Below are 21,300 nucleotides of genomic sequence, written 5' to 3'. Positions count from 1 at the left end.
ATACCCCTCTAGCTACCATTTAGGGCACAGGGCACAGTGGTTTTAGGCTAACTGTGTAACTGCTGCAGAGCTTCACAATCTTTGCTTGTATCAGCATTGGGAACACATCCAAATTTACTTTGGAAAAAAGTGTATGGTACAGATGCAGTGGATTATAACTTTAAGGTTTTCTGTAGTAAAACTTTAAGCAACAGTGGACTATTCTTTTAACGTAGTATGATTAAAGATTCCCTAAAGGGCAGTTGGACTTTCCCTTGTCATTTTTGCCCTGATAGTATTTCTGAATGATTTAATTTCAGCAAGTCATAACAAGAATGTTTTGTATGCACAAGAGTTGTGTTTGAGCTCGCTGTCTTATCTTGGCTTCATTTATGAACTGTTTGACATTTGAAGTTTTCTCCAAACAATTGCCTGCTCATCACTGGAATAGAGCTTTCTTTCTCTCGGTCCCTCTCTCACTCTCTTTTACCCATTTGTTTAAATGCACTCTTCTGTATCTACTCTTCGTTCTGCTCTGTGAGCAAATTCAAGATTCCTGCTTGCCAAAGCTCTCCATGAAAGCACTTTGGCAAGCTCTCTCCCTCACTGTCTGCAGAGTACACTTATACTTAATGCGATAGTTAGGTGATGAAACAATGAAACAGCAAAAAAAAAAAAATCCAGATTTTCTCCTTACTATTCAAGCTAGGCTTAACCTTTGTGAAAAATAGTTTACTTTAATTGTGCTGATTTATATTTGCTGCATTATTTCTAAATGAAAAATGCATGCTAAATCACTACTAATATGGAATTTAAATTATATTAAGCTACATTTACTGAGTATATTAGTCATATGTTATTGTCGCTACTCTTCGAATACAATTTAAATATATTAATATGATTAGTGTAGTATGAGTGTAGTATCAATATAATTCTAATTGCAAAATGTCTCTTTAAGCTTAGCCTAGAAAAGCCTGAGTTTCTCATTTCTCCTGACCACCAATTTTTGGCCCTAATGCGGATACACTCCAGTAGGTCTTGCAACTCATTAACCGGGCCTCCTCCCGTGGCAATGGCAGAGAGGGAGCAGCTTGGGTCCAGAAGTGACTATGTGGACCCCAGGTGGGATACGAGGCTAATGAGAACACAAGCAACAGCTTCCTAACAATCACCCCCTCATCTCAGCTGTCAGCAAGAATCACACCAGAATCTCATTGTCCAGAACTTCAAAGCAGCTGATACTCTGTGACATATACTCTATGGTTTAGAAATGTATACTTTTTAATATTCGCAGAAATTATTTTCATTACTGATTTTTATGAATGTTTTCAGTGCTGTGATTCAGCCATGAATGCTATAAAACTATTAAACCTATAGATTGTCATCAGATGGTATTAAATTTGTAATGTGGCGTGTCTATATAATATATAATATAATTTAATAAGTCTTTTAAGTCAAGTAAAAGCTTATCACATGTATGGCTGGATTAGCATGATCTCTTTTAATGCCCATTTCCCAAGATATTATTTATGGCCTTTTTCTTAATCTGCAATTTGGGACTGCAAACATGTATACTGAGGTATACACATTATTCTCAAATCAGGACTATGCTAATAATATAAAGCCATGTTTAAAATATTTCTGGAATCTCATAGCTGGGTAGAATTGTTTCTGTATTGTATTCATTCTCTCTCTCTTACTCTCTCAGCTCAGAGATTCAGGTTTTTAAAAACTGGGGCATCCCACCATTAGTCACACACTACACTCAGAGTCAAAGCCCAAATACATACTCACGTGAACCCATACGGATATGAAGATTAATGAAATACATGCATAATTCAAATGGTTGCGGCCTGAAGTCGTCAGACACACAATGACCCAATTAAAACCTAAGCGGTCCTTGATGAAAACACTAATCCATCAAACCATGGTGGCAGCAATAAGCAGCCTAACGCTGGTATATGTACACTGTGGTCTGTCATGGATGAGTGTTATGGTGTTACATAAGGTCTTTACATAAGGATCCACACTGCAGAGAGGGAGAGGGAGAATATTAGGAACAAGTGTTTCATTGCACCATTACAGTTGGGTCTGCACCAAATCCCCTCTTCATGCTCTCCCACATGGACCTATCCCCTACTGCATGCTCTCAAACCCTTAAAGTGGAATGCTGCTGATTTGGAATAATGTATATTAATAAATGCTCTGGATGTATAGAAAAAATATAGTGGTTTGCTGTGAAGTCTCAGAACAGACTCTAGTACAAAATCCTCTAAAACTTACCTCGTCAAAAGCGGTTGCACAAAAGTTAGGAACAAACTGCCCAGTGCTTCAGACATATTACAATAGTTTCCAAAAAGCTTTTGGCCTAAACTACAGTTTATAATATTGGAGATGCACATGCAGAGTGTCGTAGAGCAAAATAGTCCCCATAGAGAACATATGTTTTCAGATTTAATATTATTTCAACATTAGCAGCATTGCATATTAAATCACAGAATATTTTCCGTTGTTTATTGGTCATGGGTTGCTAATAAAAATAGCTAAACCTGCATAGAAATATCAAACCCTTTAATTACAGCGAGTGTGTTTTCTTCAATGAACCACCTCATACAACTCTGAACGACATGTTTACCTCTCAGTAACTGAATTATACAGAAATCCCATTTACCAACAACAAGCACTGCTCTACATTTAGCACTTCCACCATCTCAGCTGCGTTCAGGCCATAAATTCTGTGCTGTAATACACCCCCCCCCCCATCAACCATCCCTACAACATCAACATCAATAATAGAACTCACTCTGTAGCAAGGAGTATTCAGCCCTCGATCATAAACCCTCACTGCACTACCGGTCATGCCTATTTTACCTTTAATCAAGCTACCCCTTCACTTTGAACCTTCGCATTTCTGTGGCTGGCGGCCCACGTGGCCCTGTGAAGTGTGTGAAATGGACGCTCATACATTCACAAGTCTGAAGCCACCTCCTCGGCATACTCACAGCATGGTTTATTCATAAATTAGTGGAACAGGAACAGGAAAAACAGCAAAAAGAAGTGACCAGGAGAACGTTCTTACATAGAGGGACGTTCTTACAACTCAAACAAGGAGACAAGGTGAGTAGTGAGACAGATTCAAAGAAATACCAGGAGTAATAATAAACCAAACATCCAGCACTGACAGTGTTTGAAGCATGACCTAATGTGCCCTCGTTTTTGTTTGAACCCTCGGGTTGTTGCGAAAGCAGGGTCAGTCTGTGTCCAGAGACAGATGGGAGACTACAGTCTCCCTGAGAATGGCTGCAGGGGTGGAAGACGGTTGACTTTTGACCCAGACTTGCTTCTCTAGCTTCTCTTTTTCTCTCACTCACTTTCACGGAGCAGTGAGCAAGCAGAGCATATGGACTTGTGTGGTGTTTGTGTGTGTGTGTGTGTGTGTGTGTGTAGAGTAATGGCATGCTACATTCACATCTCCAGATCAGTGAGTGTCGTGGAAGTTACCGTAAGCAGGGAGCACTCCTGACTCTGCTTTATCTGTTCTTTTTTGCGTTTTTTTTTAAGCAGTCTTTGTGTCCACAGTGAGGCCTGTCTTGTAAAAAAGAGTAAGAAAGATGTGAGGAAGAACTCGGTATAAAAAAGTCATTTTCTTAGGAAGTCATCTGTTTTTCATAGGAAGTCATCTAATGCAGTAAGAAAAGAGCATCTCAAAATGAAGATTGTGTTCCCTGATCCTGATTGAGGAATAAAGATTCTGTGCAGCTTGGTTCGGGGTATTTGAAGTCTTAAGCCTAGTTTCATCCTGCAGGGTTTTCCATTTTGATTCTGTTTGTGTAAATCCCAGAGAGACAGAGTTTGCAGCTGTGTTTCCCAGAGTGCACTGGATTTTTTTTTAAGAAGTGGAGCCAAAAACTCCATTGGTTGCTGGTTCAGGAGGAAGAGTACCTCCAGAGGGACATGTTTGGATAGGTTGGCTTTTAAAGAAGAACATTCTCATGTTCAGCATGGTTCTCAGATGTGGGATGATGAAGATTGCCAGGCATGGTTAAAAAAAAAAAGAGTGATTATTACAAAATGTAATATGTTACATATTGCAGAGCATTCTATATACACTCTTAGTACTTTCACAAGTAATATGTGACATATTACAGGAAATAAGTCATACTGATGTGAAAAGAAACAGGAAAACTGGTAAAGATGCAGCGTCCGGCAGGACACCATGACCCGCTGAATTGTAAATCGTCAGTGTAATCCACAAGTTCCCAACCCTTGTCCTGTGGCACCCTCTATTCTGCACGTTGCTTTTGTGTACGCTGCAGAACAAGGGTTAATTAGGAACTGCTAAAGTAATTAGAAATTTGGCCTAAAGCTCTCAGTGATGGGTCTAAATTGTCTGAAGCATTTTAATGGTGAGCAAGAGTCCTACTTCCTGTTTTGCGTCGTGTTGATGTTTTTGTTGCCTGATCGGCGGACAGGGACCTTGGAAACAGGGATGCGAGTGCGTGCTGGAGTATTAGTCTTTGTGGAAGGTTTGCCTGAGGTGGGGCTTACAGAGGAAGACAGCGCCCCCTGGCTAGATGAGTGGGATGGTGTCGCCTGCTTCACGCTGATAGGGATCTTGGAGTCTCGAGGAAGACTGGTGCTGCCCTTTATGGAGCGGAAAGAAGAAGAGGAGGAAGACGAAGGGTTCTTGGAGGGTGGGCTCATTTTGAGATCTCCTGTGGAAGGTGTGGGTGAACTCAATTCATCATCTGAACCAGCAGCACCAGGGCTGTCAAGGTCATAAAGATCGTAAAGTGCATCTCCAGAGCAGCTGTCCCTCAGCAGGCCATCCCGCCTTGGGAAGCCACTGTCCTCGTCCTCTGGTCCAGGTGTTGGAGAGTCCCAGTAGCCCTCATCACTTGGTGGGGCATCCTGGAGGTCTTTATCAATGGGTGGAGGAGACGGACGGGCGGACTGCTGTTTCCCTGCTTTGCTGATTCCACTTACGGGTATCTTGCTAAGTCCCAAACCTTTCACCTGTGGCGGTTTCTTGTCCTGCCGAACTTGTGGGTGATGCAGAATGGGGTCAGCACGTGGTAGTGCTGGGGAGTTCTCCTCCTTCTGGGGTAGCATGTGCCAAAGCCCTTGCATGTCTGCATCATCCACACCTTCTGGACTGGCCATTTCTTCTCCACCCCCCATGTAGGCGACTATTCCACTGCCTTGTGGCTTTTTAGGGGGAGGACACATTCGTTGGTGGGATATGTAGGGAGATATGGCTGTTAGGCTGGCCACTTGTGGGGGAAGGGGTGGTTTGGCAGGAGAGCATCTCTCAGTTGCTGCCCCAATCACCCTACGCCCTCCACAACCACCACTGCTGCTCCCTGTCCCACTGCTAGTGGCACTACCGCCGTTCCCAGAGTCCTCTTCAGGGTCAGCAATGATGTCTCCACAACCTGTTAGCGAATCAAAGCTCTTGAGTGACGTGACATCAGTGAACATAGAGCAGAGGCGGTCAACAGAGGGCTCCGATGGTGGGTCAACTGAGCTGTGCTCCAGTGGAGGGGTCATTGCAGAAGTTGGTATTGAGGTCAGACAGGCTGGACCACTATGTTTGGCCCTGAGAGGTCCTCCCGTCTGAACTCTGATTGGTGAAGGAGCTGGAGATTCCTCAATGGCCTCCTCCGTGGCTTCCTCTACCAGGGAAGACGAGCTCTTCTCACATTCTCCGTTACTTCTCTCTAACTCTTGTAAAGAGTTTTTCTTCCAGGACCCGGAATGGTCTGCTGCAGGACACTCCTCAAAAACCTGTACGGACGGCTCCAGTGTAAGTGTCACGTTCTCTTTCAAGTTGTCCACGCTGTTGGAATTGGAAGGCAGGATGATATCCCCTTCTTTAACTTCTTTGGCCACTTCTTGTACCTCGGAAGAATCATCCCGTGGCGGGGGCTTACGGCGCCAGCGCATGCTACTGAAAAGCCCCTTCAGCCCACGGCCCCGGTGCCCCAGTGTAGCTGTTCCATCTCCGACACGAGTGCTATTGCGACGCAGGAGGGAAAAGAAGCTGAAAGACTTGGTGATGGCACTGCGCACAGGGGCAATAGAGACCCCTTCCACCGAAGCACTGTTGAGCTGATCACTGCTGGCTGACTCTTCTTTCTTGTGCCCCTCCAACTCAGCTGGAATGTCTGTCGTTAAGCCATCATGGGTTTTGCTCCTAATGAGGTCCTTGCCACTGGTCTTGCTGCCTCCCTCTCCTTTGTTCCTGATCGAGAAGATGCTTGGCATGCCGCTGCCGGACCTGCGCTTACCGAACAGCTTGAAGGCTGCTTTGTTGATCTTTCCGGATGGCTGGGGCTCGCACGGCGGCGGCTCAATACAATCGCTCTGAGCCTCCATCATGGCTGCTCTACTAAATCCCCCACTCTATCTCTCTGTCACTCTGTTTAATACTCTCAGCTCTGACTGGAGACGCTCACTCTCTCTGAATCTCTCCCTGTAGTTCTGGCTTCTGCCTGTGCCCGTTCTCTCCCTCTCTCTTTCTCTTTTCTGGCGGCTGCTCCTGACAGTCTCTATGGTAACTGGGAGGGCTAAGCTGCTTTCGTCAGTGTTGGAGGCAAGCCAGTGCTCTTTTCACTCCGCCCCCACCATTCCCACTCCTCCCCCCTCCTCCACCTCTTCAGCATCGCAGATCCTTCTTCTCTTGTCTTTATGTTCATTATTTATTTCCTCATCCTAGATTTACTGCCTCCATCCCATGGACAACGAGGCCGATATGCACCAGACACTGAAGAATGCATACACTGAATGAGAGAGAGAGAGAGAGAGAGAGAGAGAGAGACAGATAAACTACTGTTTGAAGACAGAGTTGTTCTGTTTATGTTAATACACATAGATAAAACAGTGTATAGAAATACTGTTTTTACACAATGGCTTTACACAGAAACACAACAGCCTTCAAAAGTAAAAGATTATTTTTAAGAGAAAGAGAAAACAGTGTGATTGAACAAAACCTCTCAGTGTAAACAAAAATAAGCCACTGCTGAAAATCCCTCTCAGATGAGAGAGCTCAGGGTAACATGGGGCTGAATAGCTGCTCTGGTGTCTGTGCACGGGATTTGAATAAAGCTGCTGACTGGAGAAATTATGGGGATAAAGCTTATATGTGGTGAAGCTCATTTAGTGAAATATTTCACCGTCTTTCCTTCAGCGCACACACACACACTTAAAATGGCCCTCAGAAAACGCCTAATGAAATTTGCAAGAGATTAAGGCACTGTTCTTGTTGACTCTCCTCACCTCTCCCAGACTGTCTGGACTGCTTGATTATGTTCCATGTGCTCATGTCGCCCCTTCCTCAGGCTGGGCCCATCTGCCTCCAGCATATGGGCACAGAATGACTCCCGTTACACCCAACTTTTGCTCAGTAGCAGCCCTGCGTATCTGCGTGTGGACGTCTGTCAGTTAGAATAGCAAGGTAGGGATAAAAAATTGGAGAAACAGGAGACTGATTAAACAGGAGTCTGACTGACCTTTAATGAGCATGTATTATAAGACAGGAATCAGACACACAAGGCAGAGAAGTGTGGCTGAAATGCACAGTCATGCTCCTGAACTGATTTAAATAATAACAAGGCTTCTTCAGGCCAAAGGACCTGGGGTGTACCAGCTCTCCAGATCCCCTTTTATATCTTCAGGGTTCCTGGTGGGTGTCCCATCTGAAATGGATGCGCTCTTTCACCCCTCCTTAGCTTCCAACCCCCCAGCTCCGGGCACAGACCCCCTCTTTCACGTCACTGATGTGAAACAATGCCTGCATTCACACACCAGGCAGGGGAGCTTCCCCAAGACCCCTCCCTTTTGCTGTCCTGGCACTTAGTCGTCACAGCCTGAATCGTTCTGGGACTCCTTTCCTCATGCCTTGATGTGTTAGGGCCAAATGGCCCAGACCAAGATTTATTTTTCTGTGTGTACATGGTCTGAATACATTTTGATTTCGAAATGTGTGACCCACCTACTCCCACAGCTTGCAAATACATGCCTTCAATGTTCCAACATCTTGTGTAAAGCCTTCCCAGAAGAGTAGAGGATGTAGTGCAGCAAATGTGAGGACAATTCATTAATAATACACTTCTAAAATGAAGGAATGAATGTCTAAATTTCTACAACTAGAAGGAAGGGGTTACAAGTCCAACATAACTTTGGTTAGCATCCCAAATGGCATGTCGTCATGATATTAGGTGCTGTCATTTTTCTGTATGCCTAGATTTGGCCGTGGGGATTAGAACTGACTTGCTCCATCTGTGCAGCTGAATATCACTGTGATTGCCAAGGGCCAAAGTCTTGTAATAGAAGCTAAAAGAAACAGTGGACAATGGAGAAGGAGGAGCAGTTTGTATGTATTGGCATGTAACTCAATACTATTGCTCCTTTAGCATTTCAGTTCGTCCTAGTTCGACTTACAGAGCTCTGTTTGTTCATTACATGAAACCAGTTTCGCAACAACCACACCTTCCATGAACCAAACACACACGGCCAAGTCATGCTCACAAAGTAACATGTTTAAAACATATACTGTAATACTGTTAGTGAAGCTAGTGAATGCTCAAGCAAACATTATTGATAAGGCTGCATTTACTATAGATTCATGTATGACCTGATTCTTTTGTTGGCTGCTAGAAAAATTTGTGGGGAAATGTATTTTTTTAAAAGGAGCATGGCAGGGCATGTTTTACTTATTTATTCATTCATTCATTATCTGTAACTGCTTATCCAGTTCAGGGTCGCGGCGGGGAAATACACCCTGGAGGGGGCGCCAGTCCTTCCCAGGGCAACACAGACACACATTCACACCTACAGACACTTTGGAGTCACCAATCCACCTAACAACGTGTGTTTTTGGACCGTGGGAGGAAACCGGAGCACCCGGAGGAAACCCACGCGGACACGGGGAGAACACACCAACTCCTCACAGACAGTCACCCGGAGCGGGAATCGAACCCACAACCTCCAGGTCCCTGGAGCTGTGTGACTGCGACACTATCTGCTGCGCCACTGTGCCGCCCTTTACTTATTTATTTATGTAATATTCCATTTATTTTATGCAATTTCCTGCAGTCTAACGTTAGCTTCCCTAAGCTATTTCAAACAATTTCAAAGAAATGCGTGTTGTTTTCTAAAAGTCAATCTTATCTCCAAAAGATATCACGGGGTAGCTTTTTCTGTTGTTTTTGTTTTTAAACCAGAAAATCCTGTTCTAGAGACTATGGCGGCACACTGTAAAAGGTAGGTAGGCATGCTGACAACAGATAACGCATTGATTACATTGTTCTTTCTGGAAACTGTGTGCTTTCAAGTTTAAGATACATTCCAGTGGCACCTGTCAAAGGGTGGAATAGGTTGAGCAGCACATTCTTGAAGACAAGAAGTGCTGGAAGCAGGAAAAAGTGGCTTAATTTTGATGGCTAAACGACTGGGTCAGGATACAACTGTGTCAGAACCAAAATAAACCACAGCTTGTTTTGTATAAGACTGCATGGCCATGACGACACCTTCTCTCCCATGTTCTGTCACTGGGTTGTCTTTCATTGGGCAACATTTGGTAGGTAGTAATGCTCTGCCTCAGTTGCCTAGCCATCACAATTTGGTCCTCGTCAAAGCTGCTCAGATCCTTACACTTTTCCATTTTTCCCTGCTTCCAGCGTATCTACTTGCTGCTAGATATATCCCACCCACTGGAAGGTGTCATTATAATTATTCATGTCACCTTGAAGTGGTTGTAATCAATGTACCTCTTTATAGGGGGAAACAAACTTTATACTAGTTTCTGGGTCAGTAGAACCACAACATTTCCTCTGTTTTGCCCACTGCCAGCTGAAACACGGATAAACGCCTGTAGTTTTACACCACGCACAGATGTTGTGCAGAGCAGACATGAATGTTTCATGGTTTGGTAAGAGCATAGGGGAGATCAAATAAAGCAGCAGAGAGACACCTCAGCTATATCAGACTGCACCTGCTGAGACACATCTGTGATGTGAAATTCACCTCCAGACATCATCCCCCTCCACAGCTCAGCACTTTCTAAAGCTCCAGACTTCAGCAGTTCTCCCAGACCCTCTCAGGTGAGAGGCCTAAAGAACAGAAGTACAATATAAATAGGTTTCAAAGGAGGAAAAGACACATTTTAAAGGGAAAATCGACCAAATTTTTCTCTGTATCATTTCTATGTAACGAAATCCTTGTACGCTGTGTCATTTGGAGTGGCTTCGTGTGAAAAGTTTCAATATAGAGATACTCACTGACTCAGATACATTTACAGAGTTGGTGGGAATAAAACAGATTTTTTACTAGGGTGACCAGACGTCCTCTTTTACCCGGACATGTCCTCTTTTTTAGACTTAAAAAAATGTCCGGCCGGAATTTCACAAACGTCCGGGATTTTTTTTTTTTTTTTTTTTGAGTTTACATAGAGCTTCGAGAAGCGTTTCGTTCACAAACTAGTCCCGCCCTCCCCTACTCCGATTGGTTCACTTGAGTGAGAAGAGGGCGTGGTTAAGTAGCCTAAAATCTTCTGATTGGACGGTCTGACTGTAGAGCTACAGTTATTGGTCGATAACCTTCTCTGCACGTCAGTAGGTAACGTCAGGCCCCGCCAAGACGTGTCTCCCGCCCCGTCCCCCGAGACGTTTAGTTTAGAAAAATCAGGAGAAAAAAAAGTAAGATGCACTGCTTCAAGGTATAGACAAAATAGCTCATTTTATTTATGATATGAAATGATGTGGTGAGAAGTTAGTATATATTACAGGTCTGTGGTAGAAGTCCTGCAGTAGTCTATATTTTACCCAGTTATAAAGCACTGCAACATGCCTCACAACTGCAAGGTTTAACTGCTTATAAACAGACACAAGATTGGAGTCCTGTGGATTACTGACATAGATTAGCATGATCGACAGATTATTAGCCCATTTTGCTGTTGGGATGTCAGCCAAATCCACAGTGAGACTCCCAGCACCTCGCTGAACTAATTTCAAAACAATTTTCTAAAGGATTTATCTTTGCAGATCTGCAACATTACCTCATTCCCAAAGGCTTTTACTGATGTCATTGAAGGCTAATGTTACTCACATGCTAGTAAGATTTTGTCTCACCTAGGCAAATGAAACAAAGGCTCTGCATGCAAACAACACCCCACCCCCCCAACACCATACCCTCCTCTCTGCCACAGGCCTTGAGTATGTAGGTCTTGGTGGAGCTGGCTGTCTCCCAGCTTCATATTGGTAAGGATCAGTGGAAAATCCTGTTCCTCTCTATAATCCTATTCCAGCCTGAGACACAGGTCTCTAGGGTTTAGGACCAATAATCACTCCTGGGACCCACTTTTCAAGCAAAGCAGAGTGAGACAATGAGGTCTTGAAGCTGGGGGGAAAATCCCATGGCAGAACAGTGTCTGGATCAGTATTGTTTTACTGCTGGGAGATCATCAATCACTTTGGGGCTGATTGTGACGGATGAATGCTTTTCTGTGCGGATCCTATACTAGAATTCTGAGTTAGGAGCTCCAGTCTAAAGCAAGCTTATTATCAAAAACACCCTTAAACACTAAAACAAACAAATCAATTGCAATAGTCATATGTTTATGCCCTTTACTCTACTTCAGAACATATCTAGTAGTGTATTAATAATCAGGGTGAAACCCAGCAGCTTGAGAGTTGCATGGTGCGATGTCTGAATATGTGACTGTACCCTCTCATTTAAATACATCTTTTATGGCTCACTTCTAGTTGTATCACTTATGTAGCATTTAGAGTCACAGAGTGACATGACACTTTCAGGTTCAGTGCCGTGAGGTTAAGTGACATGGAAAATATGGCATACATTTATGATTGGTTCAGCTAAACCAGCTATGATTTATTTATAATTAAATAATTATTTATTAGGCCATGACACAGAGGCTCAATAAAAGAAAACCTTATACTAATCCAACAAACGAATAGTAAAGCATTCTGCCAGCCCTAACTGTGATTTATAGCAACTGTAAATGATCACCAATAAAAACCCTTGTCCCCTTGTATGGGTTTCTGACCCCTGAGCAGTGACATCTTTGGCAGCTGACTAAACACGCTAATGATCCATGACTCATGACCCACAGATGAATAGACACACTTCAATTATAGTGAAGGGATGTTTTGCATTTTATATCCATCAATCTGTGCCATTTGGAAGCAGAGCATCCTACCGAATGCATCCTTTACTAAAGCACAAACAACAAACGCTTGGGTTGGAGAGATTCAGACATTCTTTCTAATTTAACCATTTAATTTTTTTTAGTGCTATTAACATTTTTTTTTAAAAAAAGCATCTCTTACTTGAGACATTGACAGATATATCATCTGATCTATAGTGGATTTACAATACAGAATGCATCCTTTCCATCCATCCCTCCATCCAACTATTTAATATATGGAGGCCATCATGAAGGCCCTCAGTGAAGGCACAAACACACAGACATACGCACACACACACACAAATATGCATAAACACACACCCATCATCATATTGCCGAACCTGAAGAATAGGGTCATATGCAAAAGTTTGGGAAACTCAAAGACTTGATATTTTGTTGATATTACAAGTAAATATAAGCTAGCATGTCTTCTACAAAGGACAAAGTTCTGCACAGTTGAATGCCTGTATATAAAAAAGACTGTAAAATATAACCTGTTCAAATTGTACATACCATTCATTCAATCAATTTCTGTAACCATTTTTCCTGGTCATGGTGGGGGCGGTGTCCTAACCTAACTTTTGAAAAGCCAATCCACCAACAGGCATGTGTTTTTGGATTGTGGGTATAAACCGGAGCACCCGTAAAAAAAAAAACAGGCAAACACAGGGAGAAGACACCAAACTCCTTATAGACAAAGACCCAAGGTGGGGTTCAAACCCACAACCTCGGGACCTTGGAGATGTGTGGCACGGACACTACCTGTTGTACTACAGTGATGCCAGTTACAGAATTGTACACTGTATCTTTTATTTTCTCACACATCTTTATGTGTATGTGAATTCCCATGAAAGATACCCATTTCTGATTTTCATTGACCTGTATTACTGGAACCACATCAGCTGTTTAATACAGTGTGAACATTTCACAACAGAAATGGTCCAAAAATATAGTATTTAACTTTTATGAATATATTAATGATACGTGAACAGCCTGCAGGAAAAAGTTTTTTTCCCCTTACAGGTGATATATCAACAAAACAGGTCATGTGATCTGGGCTTCCCAAACTTTTCCATCTTTTTATTTTCCAGTCCTTCCCTAAGCATTGCTTCAGTAGGTCATCCGGGCCACTCCAAACTCCAGGCTGACTATAGCTGGCTCGTTCTTGGAACTGAAAGAGCCCTGGATTTCTGTGTAGCCATTCTCTGTGGCGCTGCTGCCCTCTACAGTCCGCTCTCCTTCACTGCCAACTGGGACATCCTCCCTGGCCTCCTCTCCCAGCACCTCCTGCTCATCCTCGTCCTCCTCGGTTTCCTGCTGCACCTCCTTACGGCTGAGGGGAGCTCCCAAAATGAGAGACTGAGGTCTAGGAGGGAAACTGTGTTCCTTCCGCTGGCTGAGAAGCTCCAGTGGTGAGGTGCTCACGCCAAACTTCTGCAGTTTCTGTAGGGAGACACAAAAGGAAGGGAGTCAGAAGAGCATTCATCGCAACAGAGAAACAAAAAAAAAGTTGAGAGAGAGAAAGACAAAGTGTGAGGGAATATAAGATCACATAAGGAGACACCTTCTACAGCAGCTGTTCCCAAAATGGGGGAGTGTGCCCTCTGAGGGGGCAGCACGTCAAATGAATGAGATAAATAAAGCATGTCACTTGTAATAATTCCACTTTGTCAGTGCCGTTATTATTTTGTTCTGTTTTTTTTTTTGTGGTTTAATTTTTTTTATTTATTTATTTTTGCTGGATTGTTTTTGGTAGTATTTTTTGTAGTTAAATGTTTAAAATAAATTCCAGGGGCCTGAAAGCAAATGATTTGTGTGTGTGTGTGTGTGTGTGTGTGTGTGTCATGGGTGGGCCTAAAAAAAAAAAAAAAAAAAAAATATATATATATATATATATTATATTTTAAAAAATGGTACAGTGTAGAAAAACTTTTGGAACCAGTGTTCGACAGAAATATAGAAAGATTTCACTTTGATTCTTTATAGAAGGTTCATGTTTAATATTAGTTCTTATACTCCTCACACAAAGTTTACAGTCATATAACAATCTACAATATAACCAAAATAATAAACCATGGTCTATACTCACTGTCTGCAGTCCCTTCAATGTGCTCTCAAGTTCCTTGCTGTTTTCCTTTAGCATCAGCATATTTTTGAGAATGGACTGGCGTGGGTGCATGGAGCGGTCAAACTGAAGATACATGTTCCTCCAGAACCTGTGGCGCACAATGCACAGAGATCAGTTTACAGCAGGTCTTTGTAGCATGGTTTAACGCGGGATTGTAGAACCATATCTGTGACTTGTGCTTTGACTGTCAGAATGTGAAGCCAGTAAACCACACATTTCCATGATGTTTTTGATTTTAGCCTATGTTAAAAAAAAAAAAAAAAAAATGGAAATGAAGAAGCTTAAAGCCACACTGACGACATTAGTCTATTCTGCTGCTGCTGCTCAAATGTTCTGAACAGAAAAGTTGACAGTGTTGACCATAGCACAAGGAACAGTCTAACGACATCGTTGGCATAGGACTAGAAATCAAAATTTTGGTTGTTCCTTCTTTGTGGCCAAAAGAGCAGTGTTTACTTGCAAAAAAGAGAGAAGTATTTGCAGTATATGCACTTTAAAATCAAATAATGCTTATAAAGCAGTTGTTTGTTTAGGTGAGGTTAGTGTATGGTCGGCGTACTTGAAGTTCCAGGACTGGGTGGAAGGCTCCAGAACAGAATGCGTCTCTGTAAAGCTGGGGTTGTATAAGGGATTAAGATAATTCTGCTGCTCGCTTAACAGATGAGCCCACAGAGAGTATGTCCTCTCCTTTATCCTGCAATTACACACATGCATACTGCTCATTAGGCTGCTGTAGTGAAGGACTAGTTTTTTTTATATGAAATCATTTGACAAACCACTCACTGGAGCTCCTCCCTCTGCTTTTGACTGTTCCCCAGGAAGTTACCAAACTGGCATGAGTGGACATGCTCATGAATCTGAATGAGAAACCACTCGCTGAACTGGAAGGCCTGTGGGAATTGCTCTGTTAGCTGCCACACACACTCTAGGAACTGTGTGAAAATGGGAGACACCTCCTTTAAATCCCCATCCAACTGGTCACACCTAAAGAGGAGACAATGGCTTATAATTCAGTTGACACCAAATATTTTGTTTCAAACACAGAATGCCTGCTCATACGTACCTGTCTGCAAACTTGTGTCCAAAGGAGATCCAGTCTTTCTCAATAAGTACCTGAAAGAATAAGCGCATGAAAGAAATGTGATCAAGTACTGCTGAGGCATTAGTCACAGATGCTAAGGTTTCTGTGGCAAAGATTTGCACTTGAACAAAAGCAATGAATGTTCTTTACCGTTTTACTGCAAGCCAGTCTCTGGGGACACCCTGTCAGACTACATCAGCTCCTCATACATTTATGCTAATGGTTGGACGGCCGATTATGAGGCTCTGGTGTGTTATGGGTAGGCATGGCACACAAATATACACCAGAAAAGGGTTCACATTGGAAATCTCAGTCACGTAGACTACAAGGGAAATCAGACACAAACTTACCATGAAGCCTTTGATGGTGCGGTAGTAGGGGTCCATAAGCAGAGCTCCCAGCGAACAGACTTGAGCTGTCCGGTCCCATCCATCTGAGCAATGGACCAACACACTGACCCCCTCTAACGTCACTGCCTGTTAAAAACAAAACCAAATGTTCACACCCTGAAAGTCTACTGCATTACTACTACCCACAGGTGGATAAATTAAACAGTGAAGCACTTAAAATAAAATAGGAAACAGGTGACCTTGGATAAAATATTACTTTTGTAAAATAGAGTAATCTCCACTTGAAGTGAAATAAAGGAACTACTTGTTTTAAAATATACTCAAGTATAAGAACCACTCAATTTGACCACTCCAACGTTTCTTCTTTTGTGTCTTTAGAAAAAGGGTACGTAACGAATGAACATTCAGGATTCAGATAAATGTGCACCATGACCCTCTGACACAGAATCCACTGAACAAAAAGCTAATGATACTCATGTATATCGAGAGTGTTTATGGGTGTTCTATGAAGATTAAACCCACCTTTGCAAGGAAAATGGCAGCATCAACGATGGCCTTGATGTGGCGCAACCAGCCACTGTTTTCAAGTCCTACCAGGTAATCCGTCACAGAGAGAGAGCGGGTGCCCACCACTGTGAGGGAAAGAAAGAAAGAAAGAAAGAAAGAAAGAGTGGGGGAGGGAGAGAGAGAGAGAGAGAGAGAACAAACAAAAAATAGTGTCGTAAAAATGTATCAGGGAATCAACAGAGATTAATCTGAAAGGGGTGTTTGCATATAGAGTTTGTAAACAGTTTATATATGACAATGATAAAATGCACTACAATTAGGGGGTGGGCAATATGGCCCTAATTATAATATCACGATAATTCAGGGTATTTTGGTGATAGTGATATTCTTGACGATATGAAGAAAAACACTTTTATTATTTTCCAGAACACAGCACTGCAACAAATGTTATATTAATATTATTTATTTTCAATTAATAGTATATTTAATTTTATTATTATTATTATATATAACATTATATTTTTCATACAATTCTAAAAAATTCAAACATTCAGAAGAAAGAACAAATACATTTTTAAGCATTTATTTATTTTGTAAACAATTGTAACTTACTAAGTTTCTGATATTATAAAATATATATATATATATATATAGAATATTGATATTTTATTCCCAAACCACCTCCACATGCCTGAACTATCACTTCTTTTGGAGCAAATTCTTTGATTCTTTGAAGTAAATTTCCACTGTACCTGTCATTGTCTCACGTAATGAATATATGCCATATTACGTGTAACTGCATGATGTCATTATGTAAACAAGTCAGAATATCACGTTTAACATGATATTTTTTTTGTCATTTGAAAATATTTTGCGATATTATTGCGCACGATACGATATGGCACAGCCCTAACTACAATGCACACTTTTTTCCTTAAATATACACTGATCTGCCATATAATTAAATCTACCTCCTTGTTTCGACACACATTGTTCATTTTGTCACCTCCACTGACCAAATAGTTATACTTTATACTTAGACTGACTGTAGCCCAGTTTTACATACTTTCTTAGCCCCCATTTAAATTCAATGGTCAAGTCCACCACAGAACAGGTGAATCATTGACACGGGTGTGTGGGTGGTGTGGTAGCTTATGTTGTGTTGAAACAAAGACTTTGTCAGTGGCGCTAATGGCTGAAACTAAGAATAGCCTGTATGCAATGTAGCTTAACAGTTTCCGTCCCCAGACCTTCCAGAAGCTTCTGTAAACTGGCTCTCATCACATGAATGTTCTCAATGCCCACAAACTGGAAGCGGATGTTGGAGTAGTTGTCTTCATTCTCGTAGCCTTTCCCTGCCGCACGATTTGCCAGAGCATTCAGCTAAAAAACAACAAGGGAAAACAATGTTTTTTTTTTTTTTTTTTTTTTGTATTTACAGTACTGAAGTTTTCTTAGTTTTAAGTGTAAATTGAATTCTTAGTACGTTTTAGGTATTTTAAGAATTCATTAACAGATTAATGAGATTGTATTGTACATAAAACAACAATGATTATTATCACATGTATTTCCCAAAGTAGTTTACCTTAGGCCTCGTGTCCATGACATAAACAAAGCGGTTATTATGATTGGCTTTGCTGATGGCCTGTAGCATGTGTTCATCTTCCAGACAACGAGCACTGAAGCCTGAGAGAGGCTGGCTGCACCGACACACTGCTGCCTATAAACTCACAGACAAACGCACACACGCAATTTAGCTTCCCCACTCTTTACTGGCAGGACAATTAAATACAGCCAGACTAAAAGGATAAGATCATTAATCAGAGCAGCGTAGAGCAGGGAGCTGGCACCCAGTAAAATACTTCAGATAAGAGCAAGTAACAAAGTGAGATCAAGCAGAATTTGTCAGAAAGCTATTTCATGTTTAATGTCTCTGTGTAATCAGGTCTTATCTCATTCACCATACACCAGCAAACATTATCCCCTCCCATAACTGTCAACAAAGTTGGCAGCGCACAGGATGCAGCAACCACAGCAACCAAAACTCATTAAAACAAGTTCAGAACCCATTAGTCAGCTAAGAGGAAAACTAACCTATCTGCCCATAATAGATAATAGACATGTTTTACCAAATGTTGAAAAAAATACCATTCAAACCAAGCATTTTACGAGTATAGATTTCCCATGGGAAATTTTCCAGTTTAAAATGCTTATCTGCCATGCTTGTTTTATTACAGTTTTGTAGTTTTGTTTGCTTGTTTTTGTTCTCTTTTGCTGTCAGAGCATGGATTCATTCTTTGAAAAGTCCAAGATTCGTACCTTCTTTTCTTGATAGAAATAAGTCAGAACAGGGAAGCGGCCTTTGCTTCTGAACTTGGAGCTTCCTACGATGATGGGCTTACTGGCTGTGATGGGCACATACAGGTCTCTGGGATATGTCTCACACACCTGCCCAACAGTACAAAATACAATAGAAAATTATTCAATTATGCAGCAGCAAGCAAATAAATTAATACAATCTTTTATTTTAATAGTATTAATATTAATTAGTGTTCTCCCCGTGTCCGTGTGTGTTTCCTCCGGGTGCTCCGGTTTCCTCCCACAGTCCAAAAACACACGTTGGGAGGTGGATTGGCGACTCAAAAGTGTCCGTAGGTGTGAGTGTGTGAGTGAATGTGTGTGTGTGTCTATGTTGCCCTGTGAAGGACTGGCGCCCCCTCCAGGGTGTATTCCCGCCTTGCGCCCAGTGATTCCAGGTAGGCTCTGGACCCACCGCGACCCTGAACTGGATAAGCGGTTACAGATAATGAATGAATGAATGAATGAATAATATTAATTAATATGTAGCTTGCCTCAAGGGGAAAACAATGTTTCAATGTGGTTCAGTGGTGTTTCTGAATAATAAAATATTTGGGACTCCTAAGAAGATCACAGTCAAAATGGCAAAAGTGGCCACTCTTTCCCTATTAATTAGTGCTCTCCTGAAAGCATGTTGAGCTGCAAGTGTCAGTTTAAAGGAAAAAAGTAAACAAAGCCCTTCTTTATAAAATGCTAAGAATTCATTACAAGAATAAATACTCGTTAGTTTTTCTCAGAGATATGCCACAAATATTGCCACCTCTGCATTTAATGTCTTGTTGGATGTTCTTTCATGAAATCTAATCATGTTGCCTAATAACTTCATAAGGGCAGAATGTAGGGCAAGAATGTTCAGAATTAGATTCAATGATGGAGATTGTATCATGTTTCTGTGTAACAGCAACAAGCCCCTGTTCAAATTCAAATGTTTTGTCCTGACAAGAGTAGGAAATGGCTTAAACATAAGTACAATAGCTACCTGATAGAGACAAAATATCATTTTTGAACATATAAGGCTATATGATATCTTGCAATTTATCAAAACATCTTGGTGAACCCTTGATCTGACATGTGTTTAAATGTATCAAAACATATTTACCTAAAACTATCAAAATTAGATTAAATTATAAACCACATTACCTCCAACATCAATATCACAAACCAGTATTGCAATACATATTTACAATATCTGCCACAACGCTGAACTGGATAAGCAGTTACAGACAATTTCATATATCCCTTAAGGACAGTAAGTTTATCCTCAGCTATAAATCTTTACTTATGTACCTTATAGTCTCTGTTGACGTCTGTCAGCTGCCACTGATCACATGGCACACCCATACGCTCAAACTCAGCCCCGAGGTCAATGAGCTGCCAGCCATCTTCTCTCTGCTGCTCGTTCTGTTTCGGGTTGTAGGAGAAAGCGTACAGCTCGTCGTATGACACTGCACACACACAAACACACACACAAAGACAAGAACACAGTTGCAACGTGAACAAAGTCAAAGGCAGCAGACACATTCAGATCACCATCTGGACTCGGAAGTGTTACACACTCATTATCACACACACATACCCACTTGAGACCTTGAGCCATCAAAGCATGACTTTTGCACCTGCAACCTACTGCATACTCACCAGCTCCTCTGACTTTGGTAAAACGCTGAGGATACACAGCTTTTTAAAACTTGGGACACCTAGTTTTTTTTGAATGGCTTAAATACAAATGAGAACATTTATAATAACTTGATATATTAAGGATTACCCAGGTAACAAAATATCTTTAAGATAATTCCCACAGGTTTAATACAGTTGTTGAGAAATCAGCACTCAGAATGTTCAGGTGCCTCATCCAACTTCAGGCCTGGAGGTAGGATCAGTTGTAGCTTAATATAATTCTGGATTTAATTATTGGTTAGTGAGACAGGTGAGATGTTAGCTAATATAATTGGTGCTGAGTCAATCATTCTTCTCCAACAATACCTGCTTGTTTTCAAGGTCTCCTGCATGCACTTATTGCTAATTTTGCCCAAGTTAATGTGAGGATTCATGTATCTGTTAATGCTAAGTAAACAATTTAATGTGTGTGTGTGTATTATTAATAACGAGGCACATGCTCAGTCATGTTATACAACTAGTAGCAACATCTGTATAAACTGATGCAGGTTTTTGATTCATGGCAACAGTCAGCAGTGTGTTCATCCCCAAACTTTGGGCATACTGACCTGGTCGGAGAAGTCGGAGCAGAGAGCTGTAAACATCGTGGCAGTCTCTCTCTCGGGGGACTACAAAGTGAACCACCCGGAAGTTCCGGCATTGGATTAGCAGCGGGCAGCCGCTAGTGGTCAGAGAGAGCTTCTCCACAGATGCTATGTGGTGATGAAGGATCTGCAAAAAACAGAAAACAAAAAAAACAAAAAATAAAAGAGTATCTTTGTTAAGTGCATTACCTTATGAAACTGTACTCTGTTACTCCTGAACTATTCTGAGCTCATGATTTCCTCAACAAAGTTCTATGGCAAACTGAAAGTCAACAATGCCTCGTCTTCCCAACCCATTTTAGAATGGGCCTCCATATTAATGTTGTTACAAGAGGCAACAGTGTGCGAGTTCCAGAGACACAAAATTAGCATATTCATTTAATTAGTTGCATAGTTGTTTTTGAAATTCAATGTTTGGGAGTCATTAAAAT

At 41.6% G+C, this 21,300-nt stretch overlaps 2 protein-coding genes across 3 annotated transcripts in view; both read right to left on the bottom strand.

The window, feature by feature from the left end:
* Positions 1-2,696: 2,696 nt before the first annotated feature.
* amer2 (APC membrane recruitment protein 2) lies at positions 2,697-6,525 on the bottom strand. The gene has a single exon (XM_066678764.1). It carries the CDS (start codon positions 6,358-6,360, stop codon positions 4,399-4,401), a length of 1,962 nt encoding a protein of 653 aa, XP_066534861.1. The 5' UTR covers positions 6,361-6,525; the 3' UTR covers positions 2,697-4,398.
* A 4,223-nt stretch (positions 6,526-10,748) lies between these two features.
* Positions 10,749-21,300, bottom strand: part of mtmr6 (myotubularin related protein 6) — an 18,411-nt gene continuing 7,859 nt past the window's right edge. For both annotated transcript variants that reach the window (XM_066664352.1, XM_066664436.1), the window contains exons 4-15: positions 20,834-20,996; positions 19,896-20,053; positions 18,570-18,698; positions 17,836-17,970; positions 17,501-17,633; positions 16,266-16,375; positions 15,744-15,869; positions 15,376-15,425; positions 15,096-15,296; positions 14,872-15,006; positions 14,274-14,400; positions 10,749-13,627 (exon numbers count right to left, since the gene is read on the bottom strand). In XM_066664352.1, coding sequence (XP_066520449.1) covers positions 13,295-13,627; positions 14,274-14,400; positions 14,872-15,006; positions 15,096-15,296; positions 15,376-15,425; positions 15,744-15,869; positions 16,266-16,375; positions 17,501-17,633; positions 17,836-17,970; positions 18,570-18,698; positions 19,896-20,053; positions 20,834-20,996 — 1,800 coding nt within the window. In that variant the 3' untranslated portion in view covers positions 10,749-13,294. The remainder of the gene's footprint in view (positions 13,628-14,273; positions 14,401-14,871; positions 15,007-15,095; positions 15,297-15,375; positions 15,426-15,743; positions 15,870-16,265; positions 16,376-17,500; positions 17,634-17,835; positions 17,971-18,569; positions 18,699-19,895; positions 20,054-20,833; positions 20,997-21,300) is intronic.

Source organism: Hoplias malabaricus, chromosome 1 (genome assembly GCF_029633855.1).
Source record: "Hoplias malabaricus isolate fHopMal1 chromosome 1, fHopMal1.hap1, whole genome shotgun sequence".
NCBI classification, from domain to species: domain Eukaryota; kingdom Metazoa; phylum Chordata; class Actinopteri; order Characiformes; family Erythrinidae; genus Hoplias; species Hoplias malabaricus.
The sequence above is the reverse complement of the archived record's forward strand: the minus strand, read 5'-3'. Positions and strand labels throughout refer to the sequence as shown.

Bases quoted from the DNA above. Each gene is read 5' to 3' on its own strand.
- amer2 (XM_066678764.1), bottom strand. From the start codon at position 6,360: ATGATGGAGGCTCAGAGCGATTGTATTGAGCCGCCGCCGTGCGAGCCC.